This window comes from Parasteatoda tepidariorum, chromosome X1, assembly GCF_043381705.1.
Source record: "Parasteatoda tepidariorum isolate YZ-2023 chromosome X1, CAS_Ptep_4.0, whole genome shotgun sequence".
Classification (NCBI taxonomy): Eukaryota; Metazoa; Arthropoda; class Arachnida; order Araneae; family Theridiidae; genus Parasteatoda; species Parasteatoda tepidariorum.
The window spans coordinates 7,341,731-7,365,153 of NC_092214.1; the positions used below are offsets into that span (position 1 = coordinate 7,341,731).

Genomic DNA, 23,423 nt, shown 5'->3' on the forward strand with positions numbered 1-23,423 from the left:
ACCCATCCATATCACACCTGATGCGCTTCCAAGGAGTCATGCGAAAAATATACGCCAGATGCACTTTTAGGATGTCGTATGACAGGACATTAGATCATAATCACCGGATGTGCTTCCAGGAAGTCGTGCGACAGAACACATTCATCAGATACACTTTCAGGATGTAATGTGGCAGGACATCCGATCGAAACAACATAATCACCGGATCCAGAGGATGGGGACAGCATCACCCAACCCTCGATATCAAATCCATAGAGTGCCAACACTTTCGAAACTTTCCTAGCATGGGGTTAAACTGAAATCATTCGACAGGCCATCCCCCAAGTTCTTGAAAGCGTGACAGAATCACAGGGGCGAGGCTTTTTGGAATCGTGATTGAATTCCAGAGGGTTTTGAAATCGTTGAGACGTGTGTTTCGGTTGTGGATCATTTAAAAAGCTGTTGAAATGGTGTGTCTGAGGTCCTGGGGCCTGCAAGATGAATTGGATGGAGATGTCCTGGTTCCTGCGTTGGGGTGGTATCACTGTGATGACGAATCATTTGTAAAATGGGTCTGAAGAAAATGTGTCGAGAGCTGAAATTGTCGAGACTCGACACTCAGCTTCAAGAGATTTTTTCAAAGCCAATGATATCGCCAATGATGCCAAGAAAATAAACGCCAAATTGCAACGATACCAAATGACGACGACAACCAAAAAGTTGCGTTTCAAAAAAATCAAATTTTGTCTCGAGACAAGTTTTGCTCGACCCAACTCTCGCCCCAAGAGAAAAAAAAGAATTTCCATTCTTGGTATTAAGGTTGATCAATTAACCTTACCCGATTCTTGTCCAAATCTGTTCCATTTCAATAACATCATTTTTCATAAAATAATAAACATTTTCTTTTAAAAACGGATCCATTTTATATTTTCAACGATAAAAAAAAAACAATCACATTCAAAACACTTCAACCCAACTCTACGAGATCAACTCTGGAAATATGTACCATTTCAATCTTCATCATTTTTTATAAATAATATACATTTTTATAAAATAGAATAAATTTTTTATAAAGTCTTATCATTTTTTATAAAACAATATACAATATTCTTTTAAAAACGCCAATTTTTATTTTATGCGATGAAAAACGGAACAATCCCATTCAAACACTCCAACCCAACTCTATGAGACCCCCCTGGATGTCAGACACGCTAGATACAAACGTGTGACATTTTAAAAAGATCAACTACAAGTGGAAAAAAATCATATTCCCAGGGCCAGAACCCGACCTCTAAGAGCCATCGATACGGTTGGACACGGTAATGGTGAGATAGCACGATGACCATGGAACCCGAGGCCACATGAATGTCACCGCTAATGAAATGGTTACCGGTGGATCTCTGCTCTCGTTCCAACTCTGCAATTTTACGCTTCAGCGTTTCATTTTCTCGTTTCAGTGCGTCGATGGTTGCATAGACCGCATCCATCCGCCTTGTTTTTGGGTCACGTGCTTTAAAACATGCATTTAAAAGACTTGTTGTTTATTGATCGTGCAGTAGACGTCCTTAATGCTTTGACGCCAAGAATTGCCCAATCCAATCTGATGTATCATCGCCTCGACGTGATTCTTAAAGGTGGCCAGAGTGGGTCAGACGCGCATGATATCGTTCTCTGTCCAATACACTTTGTATTCTCCAGCAGGATGCGGTTCGTAATGCCATCGCAAATAAGCGGGGCAGTCTCGAAGATCCGGCAAGGCACCCAGCACGCGAACCCGATATTTTCTCTCGCGGGACGACCAGTGGCCTTCCGTGTTCCAATCGATGACGACTTGATATCAAAGCTTTTGATGGATGTAGGCCATGGAGCCTTTCGGCCATAAAGAGACCATGGAAGGGGCGGCGCTCGTGCAACGGGCGATTGATGTAAAAATGTCCACCTCACCCCACGCACGGCTGCTGGGATCCAGAACATTGGGCTTTTTCACTGTATACGTAGTGGATGGTATTGGCCAAATGCAGGGTCATCCTGATCTCTTTCTGTCCTTTGCAATAGCGCTTGGTTTCGCGAGACACGTTGATGTGTTTCCAAGCTTAGAGGTAGGCGACTCGATGTCGCACAGCCACAATCATGTGGCGATGGGGTTTATGACGCTCCAAGGTATGGGACTGGGCAACCATCGCTCAAACACCAAAAGGACGACACGACCAGTGCAGTACGCAACACCCCGCTTTGCGACAGTTACTAGCGCAATGCCCTACCAACTTGGCCGGGCCATACACAGTTTTCGTGCGGATATTTAGCTTAAAGAAAACTCTCCCGGTTAGATCTATATAAAAGTCTTTCGGTCCGAGTTTGAACCTTATAGCTTAATACTAATATTTTTCTCTGTTATCATTCGAGTTTTAATTAAAGTTAATCTATTTTAGTGTAAAACACATAACAAAATCCTGTTTAAAAACACCAAAAATGCTTGCATAAAAATTACGTGTATATTTACATATAACGTGTATATTATCCCGAATTTATTAATTTTTCCCATTAGTCGCTATTTCCCGAAGGAAAAAAAGTATTTTATATATAGAACCCTTTAAAATATCGAAAAACACATTAAAAAATATTAAATAAATAAACAAAAAAAATTAGAAAATTGCCCACGGCTGGGATTCAAACCCAGGTCATACTGGTCAACGGAAGTAACTAGCGCACAGCCCTGACAACTAGGCAACGCTATACACGGTGTTCCCACGAGCTTAAGGAGCACTCTTCCGGTTAGTCAAATTAAAAGGCTTATGGCCCATTGCGAACCCCCTAATTAGTCTATATATATTTACTTTGGTACGATTGTTTGGCACATTGAACACTATTTTCGGGCCGAGTTTCAAAATTATAGGTTAATATGAAAGGGATTTACGTGGCGCTAAAATAAGGAAAATGAGGAATAGCGCAAAAATGAGGAAATTTGAAGTCAAAATTCTGCATTACACCATGGACCATTATGGATGGGTGGTCTAATGTAAACAATAACAAGCGTCCTTAAACCGGAAGAAATTTAGAAAATTTCCGGTGTATCCAATTNAAAAATTTTGGAAAGTTAATATCTCATTGTGAATAATTCTTAAGGATTGCCATGTTTTGTATTTTATCCCTTATTTGGCTACATTTGAATAAAATGTCTCCAAAAATATCCTTAAAAATATCTTTTTAAGATAGCCTAATTAGAAAATATTCTAATGATTATAATGTTAATATGATAATGCTGAAGTTTAAAGGCTGAAAGAAAGAACTCGGTACAAGTGAAACACTGCAAAAGATATGATGCAATAATATGATGGCGCGTTTTTTCAATCTGTGGCGTAAAAATATATCGAAAGCAGTAACCCGGAAGTCTTGAAAGAGCAATTTTACCACTAGCGCCACCACCCTTAGCTTTACACGATCACCCATCCATATCACCTTAATATTGATCCATAATATTCAAATTGGAATACGTATTATATTACCGGGTACTAGTGTATCCTACCAGAGGAAATAATTATAGGCTTAAAAGGGACCTACAATGTGGCCCTAATAGGTTACTATGTATGTATATATATAATCGCATTAAAATGAGGAAATTCGAAGTCAATATCCTGTATTACAACATAGCCCTTTAGGTTCTTTTGACTTTAATTTTTTGCCACGCGTTTTCGGTCAATAAATCTATCAAGATGAGAAATGCCACTTGACTTGGAAGTGTTGTAGAGGATGTATTTAATTCCCTTAAGGTTTGGACGGACTCGGGTAAAGTGACCATTATTCTTTCCGCGAGTTTTTAGTCAATAAATCTATCAAGATGAGAAATGCCACGTGCATCTTTAAAAACTATTCCAATAGTCTTTGACTTCGTATGGGACCATTCATGCAGTGAATAATAAATCCATTGATAACGGTGAAAAAACCGAATGGAGAGACTGCCAATGTGTTTATACGTGACTAGGCGAAAGACTATGGTTTGTTCTTCGAATGAATGTGCGTCTCTCATCATCCTTTGGAATTGTCGGAATGAGTTTATCCTTTTTATCATATTCAGTCTCGCTTAATGAGTTTTTTTGCTTGGAGTGTTACTTCTGTCTCTTTTGTTTGTGCTGGCGCTCCTTCTGTTTGGTTCCTTGTGCTTGTGTCGAAGCCAATTTTACTTGTGCTGCTCGAACATTAGAGTTTTCAATCTTGTTTGAGAAGCTTTTACTGCTTCAAGGACGACTAGAGTTTTCAATCTTGTTTGAATGAGCATAGGAGTTTTCAACTTTACTTGAGAGACCATTGGAGTTTTCACCCTTGCTGGTGGTTCGTTTGTCCACCAGCTTTTAGCCAACAAACTGTTAACAAAAGCTTTGACATTTTTTTGACACTTTTACCACAATGAATAAAGTAACCTCCCAATATACTCGTTTTGTGATTTTTTTATTTTGATTAATTATTTTTTTTGTATTTTTCAGATTTGAAGGGAGGAAATGATACCTATGAAAAAGAGTGTAGCAATTTTTTATACCGATAGATGGCGGTCAAATTGGTTTATTGAATGTGATGTTATGTAAGTAACATTAGAGATTGTATGGAATCCGATCACTACAATCGACCATCCGGTCACAATTATTAATTTGTATTATGTGTTTATTTGTAACATGACTATGCCGTTTAATGGAATGGATATGTTTCATGGAATACACTAACTAATCGGAACTCAACCCGCCTTCCTCAAAACAACGTAGAAAGTATATCAAGAATTAATAGATCCCAGAAAGTTAGAGAAAAAAGCGGAATTTCAAAGACTGGAGAACACTCTGGAATTAAAGGCAACGACGCCATGGCGCTACGATGAATACATCAGAAAGTTCTTCTGAAAATGCGGAATACGGCCAAATGCCTTAACTAAACACTTGAGCATTGGTACACAGACTATCCATGTGGCAATGATGTTCATGAGAGGCAAAATACCTAGCGTTTAGGTCCTTAAAATTTCAGCACTCGCGCATCCCCACTTTTCAACATCCACGTAAGGAGTGCCAATTTTTTTCACATGTCCTCTCATGTTTTCTCAAATTGAATGGCCGACACATTTTCTGTGGAGAGGTACACTTCAAAAATTGCACTCATCAAATCTTGTTGATCGAGGGCCGATTCACGAGGCCTGGGAAAAAAGCTAGTCAATGCGCATCGTGATATACATGATTTGCATTTTGAATGTTCTTGTTGAAGGCCAGAGGTTTCACGTTGCACTTGATGCATGGAGATGACGGCCTTTTCTCCAACCTGGAAAATGTCATCCAACATGAAACCATGCATTTTCACAACTCCGCAAATGTAGTTTTCTGTGGTAGAAGTGACTTTAAGAGGGCTTTTAGAAATGATATGATCTGACTGGTTGCTCTTTTTATAGGGATCGGGCAGGATATAACATATCCTGTCGTGAGATTCCACATCTCTTTATAAGATGACGAGTTTTTTCAAGAATGTTCTGGTGCTAAAAGTTTTTATTTTTTATTATACCATCTTTGTCAGATTTGTAATTCAAAATCAGAAGTTAATCAGGCATCCTAAAGTCCTGAAAATCGAAAAATCTAAGGTTATCGACACGAAAAAATGGGTCCCTTATCATCGAGGCCTGAATTAGTCTAATTGCGGATCGGGGCAAAAACTTTTTTCGGGGGCCCCTCTGCTTCAATTCCTCGGTAATGAAGAACCAAAATTTATGGAGGTATTTAAATTTTTCTCCTAATTATAGATATATAACAAGAAAATTGACTAGAACCTTAAATAGCCATTAAGGCCCCTCTCATCTCCAATCGTCAGACGAAATACCGTTCTGTCCATTTTATTGATGTTCTGACAATTCCATGTCCATCATGCAAAGGCAGTTTCCGAAATGCAGTTATCCGGTTTTTAACTTTGTCATCTTATCTGCGAGAAATTCATATCCTTACTGACATTAGAGTGGAATTCAGCTGAATTATCGCAATTGCGTAGCTCAATTAACACAATCAGAAGCCCGTATTTTTGTAAAAATAGCGTATTTTTCGATATGTAAAAATACAAGCTTTTGACTGGCCGAATTTGTCCATCGTACTTGAGGAAATTTAGCTGAATTCCGTTTAAGTGAAGGTAAATAAATGCGTGTTCGTTAATACATGATATCCAAACGTTTAATAAAATAACATTTAATAATAAATTTCAACATAACGACATACAAACAAAACTGGGAGTCTAGAACGAAAAACCGTTAATGTAGATATACAAAACATCTCGATCAGAACTGTCAGAATGTAACGGTTGATGAGAAGTGAAAGTTATAGTAGTGCTTACTTACTAGGTAGAAGTTTTTAACATTCGCTCGCATCGCTACCTTGTAACATGCACTGGAAACGGAACTGATGGGGTCGGCAGGATTCAACATTCCAGTGAACACCCTCAGAAACTTAATTATTTTTCTTCCTGCCCGTCTCGCAGCTGTCTGCTCTGCGAGAGGAGGTTATAATAGCTTTTGAGGAGGCTATATGCTATTTTTATAACTGTTGTGAGTTTGCTACAGATACTCATGACTCTTAGGACAAGTTTAACTTATATAAAGCTAGCGTTGTCTATGTTTATTCTGAGAATGGCGTAAAACGTCAATATGGAGAAAAGCAACAGTTCTGTGAAAATGAAAAGCGTTTGTGGTCAAATTTTCAATATTTAAAATTTCGCGCTAAATTTCACGCTGCATTACTTGGGTTCATAGAAATTTGCGCCCCGCAGTGGACTGATCGTTAAGACATGGTTCCCAGCAGATCACCGAAGTCAAGCATCACTGGCTGCGGTTAGTGTGCGGGTGGGTGACCACTTGGATCAGCCTGCGTAGGGACCGAGGGTGTGCGGTATTGGTCCTCGTTAGACTGTTCTACCGTAAAGTGCTCGACTTCGCGTGCAGGTCGTCGGGCTACCGAAGCGGGGGTGCCATCCCCTCCGCAGAGGATCAAAATTGTGATGGCATGTCTTCGGATCATCCTCAGAGTTGTTTCCTAGACCGTCGCCAATAGCCCATTGTGCAGCTCTAGTGCGACGTAAATGAACAACAACAACATAGACATTTGCAAAACCTGAGAAAAAGTTTAATAACTTTTAAACTATTTAAGTTATTTGTCTGTTCTAAAGCTCAGATAATTCTTCACTACAAGATAATATATAAAGTTTAAAATTATCGCTTTGCTTCAAGCGTAAGGCACTTAAATTGTAGCCTTTTTTTTAAATTTTCCTTGGCGACAGAGCTTCGAAAAGCCTTGAAAATCCTATTTCCGATGACGGTGCTGATTCGTAGGGTTAATGTAATAAAACTGAAGAGGCTGCTTAAACAGTTTCTGCTGATGTTGCCAACAAAATTTTATAAGATTTGTAAGGTTTAAAGGGAAGCTTAAAAGACCTGGAATTCAAAAACAAGCAAGGCTTGAAACAGAAACTTCATCAAAAACTTTGTTTACATTGCAAATTCCCGAACATTTTCGTTATAAACACCTCGCTGACTTTGATTTATGATTTTATTAAGAATGATTGCAAAAACTAATAAACTGAGAAGAATTTTGTTTTATTTCTATAAAAGTTTCAATAAAATAAGCTTATTTAATTCAAACTGAAAAAAAACAAACAACAAACTTTGGAGATATTGACATACTTATTTACAGATAATATTTATTAGATTTAGATTTTTATTGTTTTAAAATGAGAACTTTTAACTGACGTGTTGAATTTAATGTGCCTTCTGCTTTTTGTGTGAGATTTTTAAAAACCGAATTTCTTTCGAGTTCTTTTTATAAGTTTTAATTTAATTATATTTATTGTTTGTTGTTAAAAGTGGAATAAGCAGACCAGTAATATGTTATTTCTATGAATTGAATGAAATAAGTATGCTGTTACAATAGGTTTTAACTTTGCTATTTGTGAGGTAAGCAAGTTTCTAGTTCTAAATTATTTAAAATAGTTTGTAAAATTTTTTTAAATAAAACTTCATAAATTCATTTTTAATTTCTGAAATATATTCAGATTATTTGATGTGAGGAAAATAAAACTAATATTTTTCTACTGAAGCCAGCATGTCTAGATTTCTCTTTCTATCAAAAAATATAACTTAAAATTTTGTTTAAATGTATTTTTAGAAAATTTTGTGATTTGCTATTAAAGTCTTGATTGAATAAATATGATTTACAGTGATCTTCGTTGCCGTTACATTTAAATAAATTAAACACATGTTCAAAATATTTGATAATAATATGATGTGTGTGCAAAATATAAAAATATTTTGGCATATAATTGTCAATTCATCTGTCAATACTGTGAGATGTCATTCTTGAAAATAATTATATTTCACAAAATAGAAGTTGACAAGTTTGATATATGTATAGTGTTTGCATTTTTTATAACTCTTTTTATTATGTAGAATTAAATTAAGTTATGAATCTAATTTACCTTAATTTGAAGTTGTTATAATATAGAAAATTTTAAACCAAGTACAGTTGGAAACGAAAATTTCTATGACCCTTCTACTTGTTATTTTTTAAGATAAATTGCAATATATGTTGGAAGTCTTAGAATTCTTATTCTGAAAAATTTGCCACTATGACACTGGTGCTAATTAAATTTTACCCAGAAATGCTCTTGACATATCTGTGGGTAAGTTAAGCTGTGATTTTATTTGTCTTCATCAAACTGTGATAAATAAGGACAGGTTGGTACCTGTAAATCATTCCAGGAGGAAAAAAAAAAAGCAAATAACATGGGGGAAACTTTTTTTTTATTTGCTCAAAGCTATTTTTAGTTGTTCTAAGACCCATGTAAGCAGCAATACTTATATCCATCTTATTTTATTACTTGTGGATGAATCTTTAAAATATAACTTTCGATTCCATGTCTTTATTTTTCTGAGAAGCATTTTTTATTTTGCTGATAATTATATTTGTTCTGAACAAAAAAGTAATTTTTTATCATTTTCAGAAATGAAATTTTTATTCAGATTTTCAAGTATTATATAGAAGCTACATTTCAAATTATAGTTGTGAAAAATCATTGAAAAGCAGATGTATTCCCTTTTTGAAGTGCGCAAAATTTTAGCTGTATCTAATCCTGGAGGTGGAAAAGATGTGGAAATTATTTTAACTGCTTATACAGAAAATAAAGAAAGTAGCTCATTAGCTTTGGTTTGTAGCAATGGTAAACAGAATTTTTTTTTATCTAAAGTTATTTTTTCGATAATGCTTAAATGTTTATTTAATAAAGAAAACGAAGGAAATAGAAATAAAAATATGACCACTGAAGCCGACGTCTTCAGGGGGTACCGGCCTCGGTAACCATAACAACAAAACCATTTCTAATTGAGGGAGAAGCAAATGCTTAAATTAACTCCCTCAGTACCCCTATGGTTTTGTATAGAAGTCCAGGGAAAAAAAAACATGCAATGCAAATAACAAATTAAGAAGAGATACTCAAACAAAATCATCAGAAAAATAAAAACTCACATAGTCACAGGTCAAACATCGATAGGTGACCTGTGACTATGTGAGTTTTTATTTTTCTGATGATTTTGTTTGAGTATCTCTTCTTAATTTGTTATTTGTATTGCATGCTTTTTTCCCTGGACTTCTATACAAAACCATCGGGGTACTGAGGGAGTTAATTTAAGCATTTGCTTCTCCCTCAATTTGAAATGGTTTTGTTTTTATGGCTACCGAGGCCGGTACCCCCTGAAGACGTTGGCTTCGGTGGTCATATTTTTATTTTCTTCGTTTTCTTTATTGTTACTTTTTTCTGAAATTTCTGCTGCTTTTTAGCGCATTTTTTTCAAAGAAGTTTTTTTCATTTTGAATTAAAAATATTTGTGTTTTCTTTTAGTAAATGTTTATTTATTTGGTCACTACATAATAGTTCTTGTTTTTATATTTTCCTGCATGTATCCTCTATGACAAGAATACATTTATTTCTTATATTATCCAATTTAAATACAAATATTTATTCTCTAAATAATTACTATTACAACTAGCTTAGAATAATGCTAATAATTTTTGTTTATATTGGTTACTAATATTTATTATTTGCAAAAATTATTTAGGGAACTGTGTTCTTTAAGTTGATATTTTTCATTATACTTAAGTTATTTCTTATTTCCTAATAATATCTGATATTTCTAACTGAAATATTTTCTTGTAAATTAAGAACTGTTATCCTGTAGTCTGTTGTTTTATTAGTTTTACTCAATAATCAAGAAACTCTTTTTTGTAAATTTGTTCAATTTTGTTTTTCAAATTGATTTAGATTTCAGTGGCTAAAAAGTTCTTTCCTCTGAAATGCTAACTAAAACATAAAACTTGATATACAGTGGAAAGTCGCGTATCCGGAATCGGCGGGACTTTCCGAAGTCCGGATAATCGATTTTTCCGTATAATAGACCCCCAAGGTAAACAGAGATTAAAATGATCTGAATCTAAGAAGCAGAAATTAAATAACATTATTTTTCGGGCAATAATGTTTTAGTATTAGAATGATATCTAATCAATCAAAAACAAAATATTTTAAAAAAATAATTATTGTTATTATAAAAATAAATATAGGAAACTAAAAAAATTTACAGTTATGAAAATATTAATTGCTCTCTCCGCCATTTTGAACTAGAACGTTTCAAGCAAGAAGGGGAATTCCCGTCATTCATTCATTAAGGTGGGTAGGTGAAGAAGCAAAATTCATTTCCTTCTTGCCATTCAAGTTGAAGGGGGGGAAGTGACAAGTTCTTATTTTCTCTCCTGTCATTGGCTATCAATCAAGCATAAAGGCGTGGCATGCTGATTGGGTTCTCTTTATTTTTTCTTGTGTGACTAAAGGGGATTCCCCCTCCACTTAAACATTATTTGAAAGTTTNCTTCTTTCCCTAACACTTTATCAAAAAGGTTCCAGGAAATGCCTCTTTTACTAGCCAGCTGCACAGGAAAGAAGGGGGGAGGGGACTCAATTGTGCTCTTTTGAAAACAAATCTCCCCCCCCTTTCCTGCATTCCTGAGGAGGAGCGTTACTAACGGTACGGTCTTGGTAGATCTTCTGTTCTTTTTTCTGTTGATTTATGGGTTTAATGCATAGATAACTAGAAGCTAAGAAAGGAAAAAACCTGTCAAAATACCTTTTTTTTTTTTTTAAGAGAGTGGGGAAGATGGAGAAATGTTTGTTTATTTTGATTGTTAAAAAGTGTCCGGGAAATTGACCCTTCCGGAAAAGGGACGTCCGGATATGGGACGTTACACTGTATATTCTTTNAAATTGATTTAGATTTCAGTGGCTAAAAAATTCTTTCCTCTGAAATGCTAACTAAAACATAAAACTTGATATATATAAAATCAGAAAATATGTGTAGTGCCTTTACGCCAATGTTTCAAGATTTTCTTTTTCTCACCAACATTAGTGATAATAACTTCCAAAATGAGGTTTAGATTGTACTTGTGCATTCAGATAAGAGTGATGTTATGATCAAGAGATTGGGAATGGAGTTTAAATTGATACACATGCCCAAAATCATAATCCACGCTTATTTAAAGGTTGCCTGGAAATTCACCATACTGATGTTTTTTTTTTTAAGGTTAAAGAATTGCCTTTTTTTCTATCTACCTCTAGTACGCACATAAATTAAGAATGTCCAAATTAATTTTAAAGTGTTGCTCAGAATGGCTTTGAAGTAATCCGTAATATGTCGGATCTCTTATTGCGAGATTAATTTTTTATTGTTCTGCATATTACTTTATATTACTTTATTCTTATAAAACTTTCAGCAGAGATATAACAAAATATGTTTAGTGTCGTAAAATAATAGTTTGGTATTATCTCACTATAAGTTTGACCTGTTTAATGGACATTTATTTTTTTAATAGTTGAGTTTTAGTTTTGCTGTTTTAATGCCACTGCTCAGTATATGTTTGCCCGGTTTATCCTAGACTGATGTTTTCTTAAGATTAAATTCCATCGTCTAATATGCCCTACACTGTTGCTCAAAATTAACTGCAATACAAGTGTGCTTTTAATTTCCTAGAGTTGTAATATTTCATAGCATTTTCAGCATCGAGTGCAGACGCATAGCAAAACAGTTGCCTGAGACTTACATTTGATATACATCTGCAGTTATTTATGAAATGAATGTTTTGTGTTAAAAAATGACCTTAATGCAAGTAAACTTCGAATTTAATGGGATTGCAATATTGTTTCCGTTTTCAAAGTATGATAAAAGCAGCGCCACCAAAAATTTGCCAAAAGGGTGTGGCGAGAAAAAAAACCCTGCCAAACACTGATAACAAATCAGTTCCATAAAATCTTTGTTACAAAGTTATATGCGTGTAAAGTTGCTCATAACTTTTACTTTTTATCATTGTTGCGTGTTTATTTTTAATAAGCCACCTTTGCTACTACAATTTCACAGTCTGAAATTTCGTAAGTATAGTTTCAGATGTAGACACCTGTAACCAAATTTAATTTAAACTGAATATGATAGGATAAAACAGATCTGAAAATTGGTTCACTTATTGAGGATTTTTTTATGATTTCATATTTTACTCCTTTTAAAAGAAAATATTTTTATTAATCATACATTTTTACTTGTTGACACATTTGTCCCTTATTTTATATTTTGGTTTCTTCGAAATAATCATTTTCAGCTTAAATTATGTTTATCAATTCTTTTTGCTTAATGAAGAAATTTATGATAAATATAAATAAACAGTTATGAAAAATGTTTATGCCCTGAATATTTAAAATATAAAACTTTGTTACTTGTTTTAGAAAAATAATTACCATTTTTCAATGCTATATAGGTTACATATTATTTCGCTATGTTTGTAATAAATGGGACTCTCCTCTCATGCGCCAGCTTTGTTGGTTTAATAATCCTGGAAAAGTAATAAAAGCTTTATGTTTTGATCCTTCTGGCTTGTGGCTACTTATTGTTACTCAAGATGCATCACTTTATATTTTGCCAGCATTTTCATTTTTTGTAAGTATTATTGAATATTTGATATTTTTAAAACTCCTAAGTTAGATACTGGAGTTAGATGAAATTAATGAAACACTTCTAAACTAAATTATTTTTCATATTTCTCAAGAAATATATCAAGAATTATTTTGTAACTTTAGAAGTGATTAGGTCATGCGATTTCTCATACATATCAATAAAGTTCCGAGATTTGAGGGACCAGCAATAAATTACAAATAAAGAAGAGTGGTTTTGAACACCCTATGCCAAAACATTTAACAATGAGATTATAACTTGTATCAGTTACTTTGGTTATCTTATGCATAAAATTTCTTAAACCAAGTTTAAGTATTTATTGAGATATGGACATTTATATTGAAAAAACTAATTCTTTTGCCTCACGTTTTCTTTCTATAACTGTAGAAACATTTAATAACGTTAAACAAAATTCTTGTAGTAGTTTTTAATTATCAAAAATATCATTTTGAAATGTAAAAAAAAATTGTGCAAGATATGAGCATTTAAAGTATTTTTTCATTCTGCGTATGAAGGCACGCTAATTTTTTTAAAATTCTTGTTATGAATTTTATTTGATAACTTATGAAAAAGGTACAATTTGAATATCTTGAAATTATAAAAAGTTTTTGGAAATTTTTTCAGCATTTTTTGTACTTTTTAAAGAAAGCTTTAAATGATTAGGTATTTTCCACAAATTTCATTTCATATTATGTAACAAAATTTAATAACAAATGATAATAGCCTACATTGAGTGTTCGTAAAGAAAATATAATGGTATAAGGAAAGAAAACATGTGAAATTAAACATATTTTAATAGGGGATGATCCTATATAATGCTGTTGTCATTTTTAATAAATATTGTTTAATGGTACAAAATAAAATTTGTGAAAAAACCTTCCATTCACAACTTTCTTTTCAAAAAACTACTTCTGAAAGTGTTAGAAACTGCTTTAATTTTATAGATATTCAAATTGTATTTTTTCATGAGTTACCAAATATGATTCCGAACAAAATTTTGAATTTTTTTCTTAATTTTTCCATGTGTGCTCAGATTGAAAGGATTACTTTAAATGCTCATATCTTGTGCAATTTTAAAATTTTTTTCTTCAGATTTTAAAACACTTTTGTTGTTAATTAAATTCTACTTTAAAAAATTTGTCCAGTTTTACAATTATATTAAGAAGACATAAGGCAAAAAATTAGTTTTTATAAAAATGTCCATGTCTTCATGAATGAGGCTAGGTTTATGAAAGTCTATGCAGCTATTGCATAGTTTAACCGAAGTAATTGATACAAGTTACAGTCTTATTACGAAAGGTTTTGGCATAGGGCGCTCAAAAACATTCCTTTTCATTCCTAATTAATTGCCGGTCTCAAACCTCGGAAAGTTTGACCTAAACATTTCTAAAGTTATTAAATAATTTTCTATGTATTTCTTGAGGAATATGAAAAAATTAGTTAGTTTAAAAGTGTTTCTATAATTTTGTCCAACCCCTGTATACTTTAATAAAAAAAATTTATTTCATTGTTCTAACTTTTCTATAAGTTTAAAGAAAAAGTATGATTTTCTAATGACATTCTATGAAATTGATACTTTCATACTGATACTTTTGATTATTGCCTTCTCTGTGCTTAAGTCTTTATACTGTGAGTTTGAAACTAACAACTGACTTCTTGTAAATGTCTTAACTGTTATACAAAAAGCCCTCCCAAAACTAGATTGGCGTACTTTACTTTATTGGTTTACATACTTTCATTGATTCACATATTTTATTGATTTAGGGTATATATTGTATATTTAGAGTGTATACTTGAGTTGGTGGAAATCAGTTTTGGGATACTTAGTACGAATGAAAATGTGTTCTCTTAAATAACTATACATTCATTAATACAGCAATTTCCAAATTAGGCTGCACAAAATTTGACAATTTTCCAAAATTATTAAACATAGTTTTAACAACAAATCTTAGTTTTTTTCATTACAGTTTTATTACTTTGTTACCTGTCTTCATTGCTTTTGGGCAGTTGTTGCATTTTCTCAAGTTCTTGCAATTTGTAACACACTTTTATTCACACACACAGCACATATTTGCAGTTCATTTTGTTTCAGCTACATGATTATTGAGTACTATGAGTACTATTTAAAATATAATGTGTGTTAATGTTGCATTTTTATCCCTTGTCTTCTAATGAGCTTTTCTAATAATAATAATAATAATTATAATAATAATAACATATATATATATATAAATATATTATTCATTTTTTGAATCTTCTATCTTCCATTATTGTTAGTTACTTTTATTGAGAATAAGAAGTTATTTTTTTACGATAGTAATTAATAATATAAATTTAAAGTTTTTTTATGAGTTATTATTTTTTGATATCTTTTTTAACAGTTTAGAAATGATGCCTTTACAGGTAATTTAGTTTTAATATGTATGATTTTTTTTATTTATTTGTACTTCATTTATTAAGGTATATGAATCTACAACTGGTTACATTTTAATTTGAAAAAAAAAAAAGACTTTTTTTAAGCATCAAGCTCAGATAAATGAATAAATTATTTTAGAATGGTTTATTAACTTTCTAGATGCAGTCCATATTTAATGAGGCCTTGATTTGTATTAAAAATGAAATGCTGTATTAATGCCTTTATTTTACTTTACTCCATCACAAATTTGAAAGAATGTATGCACATCTGAAATAATAAACTTATTTTTAAAAAAAGCATTTGATGTTTATACTTTAACTGTTGTTTAAGTATGATTTATTTTAAAAAAAATTGTTGCTTGAGTCCTTCATCATAAAATGTTTAATTATATTATTTTTTTGTTTCTAAGATGTTAATAATTGACAAAAAGGTAATGTTTTGAAATGGTATGATCAAAATTCTAAAATAAAATCACTACTTTGTATGTCTGGAATATAAACTTGTCCTTAATAAAGCGAAAATCTCTTGACAAATTTATGAAAAATGCATGAAAATTTAATAGTTTACGAATTTTTTTATTGTAAATTATTTCAAGAATGGTTTCAGATACAAATGTATATCATTTAAACAATTATTTACATGTCTCAGAAACGCAGATATCACACTGCTACTAACTTTTTGACTGATGAAATTTTGATGATAACATCACACTAAACTTAATATACTCTTTTCAAGAAATATATATTTAAAGATGTTAATAATTGAGGAAAATACTTTTGTTAAAAATCTAGATAATTATTTTGGCAGTTACGTGTTTGGCACTAAAATTTTTAATGTGATATCTTTTGAAAAGGTTTAGTTTCCTTTAAATATTAGATATCACGCATAAATATAACTTGACTGAATATAAAATTTCAAACATATTAGAATTTGTTACTAGTTAAAAAATAGTTACAGTTTATAGGTACTACTAAATTACGATTTTTAGTTATGTTTGGGAAATTAAATTGTAAATAGCAAAAGTTTGTTTAATGCATTGTTTATAGCAAAAAGATGTAAATGCATTCACTTCAAGTAGATGACAAAATTAAGGCATTCCATGGAATGTTGCACTTTTGAATCAAAGTTATAGGAGACATTGCTTTCCACTTTTATGCGAAAAACACTAAAATAGAAATTATATGGTAAAATATTGTTGCCCCTGTACCGAAAGTAAAGAAAAATATCAAATTTTGCTTGAATGCATTTACTCCATTGTAGTTTTTTTTCTTAAACGCTCTCATGGAATAAGTTTAGTTTTGTTGTCATATTCATGTTTTTCTCATTTTAGAATCCTGATACCAAGATATCTGCTAATTGGAAAGTGGATAATTTGACTGAAATAAAACTTCCTGGCAAAAGAGGTTTGTATTATATGTAAATATACAGTTTTCTTTTTTTTCTCTATCAGTACTAAATAGTATTTCAATAATTTCTTATTCTCCAGCGTCATTTACCTCGGTTCAGTGGTGGCAGACACATGCCGGAGAACATATTGCTATTATAGGCAGTGAGGTAGGTACTTTCATCTGGAAACACTTTCTAAGAACTATTTTAATACTTTACTACAAAGTATTTTTGTATTTAAATGTTTATTTGAAGGTATTAAATAAAATTATAATAAAACCTTTCATGAATTTAAAAAATTTACATGTCGAGACATTTAATTGAAGCAAAATTTTTTGCCTTAAACTTTGTTCATCTCTTCATCTTAAATGAACGTTCTTCTATGTGTATTTGCTACAAAGTGTGGAGCACTGATTAATTGCTCTAATTTTTGAAGAAAGCTTTAAGTGTTATTTTTCAATACTATGAATGGTATTTTTTAGTTGTATTTTAGTTTTTATTTTATATTGTATGTGTATTGTTTTTAGTATACTTAAAAGGGTGTTTACTTATGATTTGTTTCCTCATAACTCTTAACCTTTTTTCCAACAGAGAATTGCAACTGATTTAATAGTGGCTAAACTTTATTACTTAAATATAGGTGTACAATAATTAAAGTTATACATTTTCTTTAATAGCTTGGAGAAATTTCATTTGTGAATTTAGTTAATAAGAAAGAGGTTGGTGGTACTTATATAACCATTGGCATATCTGCACTTGATATTTTATATGATGAAAGTCATGATACTACTTACTTGTTGGTAAGTGTTTCATTTATTGTTTTAGTATATATTATGTCTTTTTTTTGCCAAGTTTTGGTAATTTTTGATTGACTTTTTCAAACCATAAAATTTTTGATATTTTATTTTGCATAAGATTTAATTTACTATAAAGTACATTTGGTTTGTAAATAGAGTGTATACTAAATTTCCTATGAATCTGTAACATATCAGAAAATTATGTTAAACTAAGTATCTTTTTGTTTGTTTCATGGGTTACAAACCTTTATTGTTTGTCTACTCTCTTCATCGTGCCTACCTTTATTAGTTTTTATGTAATTTATGAACTAGGTAAGATCTACTAAATGCTCTGCCTAGAAAATTTTAAAAAAAACTCCGATTAAAAAAATATATTCGATTAAAAAAATGTGAGCATGTTAAAAATCAGTGATAAAAATTGTTGTTTGATGAAAATATCTAAAACAATTACGGATAAAATACTAATTAAATTGTTTTTTTTAAACTTATAAATAATATGTTACTATAGTATTAATCCTTAGTTTTTTTTCCATTTTTTTGAAACTTGATTAGTTTCTGTATGTCAATATAGTTTTATGTTATGATGTTACTAACAACTACTATAAAGCACATGAATAACTTTTTGTTGAGGTTTTATTTATGACTTATTCATTTCCTTAAGATTACAGGATATAGTCAACAACAATGGCGCTTATTACTAGAGGAAAAGAAGTCAAATTTTTACTGGCCTTTTAGTTCTGATTCTGATGTTAGCAATATCAAGAAAGGAATGCCTGTTGCTGAGAGAATTTTACTTGCTGGTAAATTTATTTAATATTATATATAAGTGAAGGATTTTAATCAAGCATAAAAGAATAAAAAATTATGCCTTATAACTATGCTCATAAATGTTGAATTGAAATAAAAATCCTTGCTCATAAATGCATATTGTCTAATCAGTCCATTTTTGTCATACAGGCAAATACAACTTCTAATTATATTACAAATTTGCAAGTGGGCAAAAAAGTTTAATAAATAAATAAGTATATAACTACATGTTTTCCGTTTCTCCAGTTTTCCCTTAATTTCATATAGTATTGTGTTTTTAACATTAAACTTCAATCAAAATCTAAATATTTTTTTGATTTTTTTTAGTCAAATTATGTTGATTCTTTTTTCTATTCTTTTTTAGTGCAAACACTTTTGAGTTAAAGTGAAACTATTATACTTACTTTGTTCCTTTTCCAATTTACTCTTTAGGTGTTCTTAGCTTCTCTTTAAGAAGTTTTGGCCAAGGCTTTGTTTAATTAATTTAGCAATGCTGAAAATTGAGATGGATCATATTTAAAAATATCATACTGTAGTGATGTATTAATTATTGCTGTATTTTGCTTTTTTGAGCTGTATTGGAAAATAATGTTCATTCTAAATAAAATTTTTATCACTAAACTTAAATAAAAAATAACTTAAATGACCTTAAGATGTTTATAAGATGCCCTTTTTTATATTTTCAGATGAAAAAAATGGTGATCAGAGGCCTCACCGATTATCTAAATTTGAAAGTGGTACGTTTTTGACCCCTCAAGGGGGGGATGGCAGAAATCTTGTTTCAGCTTACAGTTCATCATCTTGCCTTCTTCAGGTAAATATTTTAATTATTTAATGTAGGTTTTATGTTTATCATATTATGCAAAACAAGGCAATGAAAAATATTGATTTTTCATACAGATATCTCATGCAAATTTTATTTTTGTTGGATTTTACAATCAGGAGTTTATTTTTTACTCTGGCTTTATTCTATACTTTTCCTTTATGATTTTTATTCTAAAAGACTTAGTAACACAAAACTGATATCTTGTTAGCATTTGATTTGATTTAAATACTTTAACATGAATGTGTTATCTTTAACAGAGAAACAATATTTCATTGTTCAATCAGTCCAGTCTTTAAAGAAATGTCCAGTCAAAGGTCACATATGAAGATGAGTTTCATGAATTTCACTCCTATTCTGAGATTTTTTTTTACTTAGAGTTGACTTGTGAGTTATGAATGTGATTTTGACTAGTATTGTATTTCAACTATGTCCGAAAGTGATTGGCTTAAGTATATTGTAACATGTTGACTAAATTTAAAGGCAATTTATTTTACTATCGGAAATTCATTATAATGGATAAATTAGATTTATTTTCCAATTAATCATAACTTCTCTTTGAAAACAACTTTGCTTTGCTTACATGGCTACTTTTTAAATGGCTTCATTCTATTTATACTAAAAGTGTTCAATTTCAAGGATGTTGAGGTAGAGAAAAGTTTTTTAGATAAGTGATCTTAAATGGTGGACTTATGTAGTGAACAATGAGCGAATTGTTTCAATCTTTGTTGCTTCAAATGCTTAACAATGGTTAAGAAATTCTCAATTTTCTTTTACATACATTTAATGGATTTTTCATTTTTATCACCATTTATTTAATTATGTATAGCTGAGTATTTTATCATAAGTAATGTTTCTTTTGTCTCATTTATGCTTTTTTTAAAAAAAATGCAAGTTTTTATTGTGGTGATTTTATAATTTTAGGCGGTTATACTTTTATTTTTGAAAACTTGAATGTAAACCAATATTTTTGTTGTCAAATAAAACTTTTTCCATGTTGTTTATTTGCGAGGAACTGCAGTGGACAGAAAATTGACTTTAGGTATTTAATTGTTTACTTTAGAAAAATTAAAATTGCAATATTTTTTTTTTGTAAATTTGACTCAACATAAAAAGTTCTTGTATATAGACCTTTTTGTCTAAAGCAATCATAAGTACTATTTAGAATTATCAAACTGATGTAAATTTGTTATTTTATTTTGCAACAATTTTTTAAAATAGAGGTATTTTAAAATGCACCCCGGAGCAGAAATTTCAAACAATTTCAGTTGAATCAATAAAATTTAAAAGAAGTCTCATTACAAAAAACTGCATTGATATTTTTTTAAAAGTATCTGAATAATTGAATCATTGACAATTTTGATGAAAAGGGAGAGAGAAATGCCATGTTAGATACAATGTTTTGTGTTTCCTAATATATTTCAAATGAACTGTTAAAAAGTCATTCCATAATATTTGATTGTAATAAATTTCCTCATAAAATTGTTGTTAATTAGGAAAAATTGGTTACACCTTTTACCAAGGAGCAGTTTGAGACTAAAATGATCTAAAAATAAAATTTTAAATTTTTTTAAGTTCACCCATTATAACTTTATTTGTATAACAGTATAACTTTAACAGTATAACTTTTATTTGTAGTTTTTACTTTATCATATTGCGACATCATAATCTCCTTGTTTTTTACTTCATTAAATTTTAGATTTTATTTACTTTATTGCCAATGTTTTCATTCAGAAGCTGTAGAAAAATCTTGATTTTCATATTTCTAATTTAGACATAAAAAAAAAACTAGTGCTGTCAAAGTACACAAAACAAAATTTGAGTTTTTGTTAAACTGAGTAAATTTTTTATTAGATTTTTTATAGTGTTTTAGTATTTAGAAAGATTAAACTTAGATAAATGTTTGCTATGAATCTCTGAAAATTGCTTTGTATGCTTTATAAATTTATAATACCATCATTTTTATGTAATTTTGGTCTCTGTGTTTAGGTCCTTGAAGGTGATTTGGATCAAATGCATCTATTTTCTTATAAAGTTCCTGCTGAGTGTGAAAGTATCGTGTTATCCGACAAATTTATTTTTGCAACCCTAAGAGATCAAACAGTTTCAAATCAACGTGTGTTTAAAATCATTTCAAGAAAGTTTTCTGAAATTTCTTCTGAAAATGCCAAAAAGGTATATTTTTAAAATTGAAATTAGGGGTAAAATAGTTTATGTATTTATATGTAAAATGATCTGTAAAATATTGCCTTTTATTTGGATTTGAGTTTTTAATTGCAAAAATATGAAAGCTTTTCTTTTTAAGTTTATCTCAATTAAAATGAGCTGAAATTAATTAGATTCTTTTCATTCTGTTACTTTAAACTTCTTCATTTCATACCAATTTTATCTTTTGAACAAAGTAAATATAGTTAAGTAAATATATTTTTAAGCTTGAACATCAAATAAAATTAGAATTATTTATTATTCATTAAGTTTATATTAAGTTAAATTTGTTAATTGATAAAAAAGGTTTTATTTGGAGAAAAATTGTTTTATGTGATTTGGAAAAAGGTACAGTCGAATTCCACTATAATTTTTTATCTGCAGGCTGAGAAATGAATCCACTATAAATGATGATTCACTATATCCAAATTCTTCTAAGAATATAAATTTAGCTTATGACAGTCATATTTTTGAAAATAGTAAGTGTGATATTTGCTTATAAATTATTTACTAATTAAAAAACTAATAAATAATTGTTATAAAGAAAAATTATTGCTTAAGAACTGAAACTTGATTTTTATTTTTATATTCTATGGAAGAAATTAGTAATTCTCCAGTGAATAGTTCAAGTAGAATGAGTAATTTAAGTAGAGTTCACCTATTTTCTATTCAAAAATTAAAAGAGAAACTAATATTTTCTTGTTCTTATATTGAGTAGAAAAAAGGAAAAGAAAAAATTGTTGAAAAAAAGGTTCTGGATATTTGCTGAAGATTTCACTCCAAAAATAGAAGGTGCTAAAATTTCAACTTCTTCTAAAATCAGGGTGAGGGAAAAAGATGAATGTGCTGTTTAAACTACTTAAAAAAGTAATGAGCATGAAAAAAAAAATTTTACTCAATAATGTAAGGTAATAAAATGTATGATTTGCAGTCTAAACTTGTGTAAAGTTTGGAAAGATGAAAAAAAAAAACAGTTAAGGAAATTAGTGTTAAGTGTAAATTAACTACCACTTTCTCAACTATTCACTATAACTAGGGCTGCAGGTTTGTCGCGGTGCGAATTTCCGCAAAATTGTAATCTTTTTTCCTAAAATCCGCGAATTTCTCAATATGTCTTGACTTGCGCGAAAATGGCTTAAAATTTGATTTTTTATTTATTATTTTTATTAAACAGAATTTTTTATTTTTCTGAACCTTAAATTGAACATGTAAAATTGATTAGATATTTAGGGGAGTGAATCAATAGCAAAATGACATGAAAATAGTTCAGAGATAAGAGATAATCACAATCTTGTCAACTAAGGTGGTCTTTCTACACTTAGGGAGGGTAATTACCTTCCTGAAGTCAGTAAGAGTACAAAAGAAATTGGAATCACAAAAGAAGGAAAATGTTATAAATCAAATCTTTGACAGAAAAATTGTTATACATGCTATTGCACTGGGCAATGAAATTTCTACTGCCTTTCTACATATCCAGTTAATTTTTCCTAGGCGGCTTCTTGTGATTTCTTAAATATGGATCAGTTTCTTAGATGAAGGGGGGGGAATAGTAGTTAGTAGGGACTTGTAACTAGTAGTTTGAATGTAGAATGTTTGAGTTTTCACAGCAATTACTTCTTACAAAGCAACGGTCAAGGAATTGCGCGTTGGTGAAGGAAAATTGATCGAGTTTTGGAAATCAAAGACCGAACGCTCCAAAATTGGCAAAAGTGGCAATTCGAAGTTTGTCGGTGCCTAAAAACAGCGTTGACGCAGAAAGATCGTTTTCTAAGTATAAAAATGTATTAAGTGATGAAAGACGAAGGATAAATGAGAATAATCTGACAATGTACAATACTTTGTACCAAAATTCTGTTCATTTAAATAAAAATATTAATATTGCTTGAAATTCAAAGAAATACTTTTGTTGTGTATTTTTAAGTTTTTTTTATTATTTGCGCAATTTCTGTCATTTGCATAATTTTTATAATA

General features: G+C 30.6%; 1 protein-coding gene across 2 annotated transcripts in view; it reads left to right on the top strand.

Moving 5' to 3' along the window:
• The first annotated feature begins 7,419 nt into the window (after nucleotides 1-7,419).
• LOC107446431 (uncharacterized) overlaps nucleotides 7,420-23,423 on the top strand; it is a 56,561-nt gene continuing 40,557 nt past the window's right edge. Inside the window, exons 1-9 of one of the 2 annotated variants that reach the window (XM_016061072.3) lie at nucleotides 7,420-7,933; nucleotides 8,980-9,195; nucleotides 12,825-13,003; nucleotides 16,765-16,837; nucleotides 16,921-16,988; nucleotides 17,498-17,620; nucleotides 18,279-18,417; nucleotides 19,111-19,238; nucleotides 21,237-21,422. In XM_016061072.3, the coding sequence (XP_015916558.2) occupies nucleotides 9,063-9,195; nucleotides 12,825-13,003; nucleotides 16,765-16,837; nucleotides 16,921-16,988; nucleotides 17,498-17,620; nucleotides 18,279-18,417; nucleotides 19,111-19,238; nucleotides 21,237-21,422 (1,029 nt within the window). In that variant the 5' untranslated portion in view covers nucleotides 7,420-7,933; nucleotides 8,980-9,062. The remainder of the gene's footprint in view (nucleotides 7,934-8,979; nucleotides 9,196-12,824; nucleotides 13,004-16,764; nucleotides 16,838-16,920; nucleotides 16,989-17,497; nucleotides 17,621-18,278; nucleotides 18,418-19,110; nucleotides 19,239-21,236; nucleotides 21,423-23,423) is intronic. The other variant, XM_016061073.3, reaches the window with a different exon arrangement.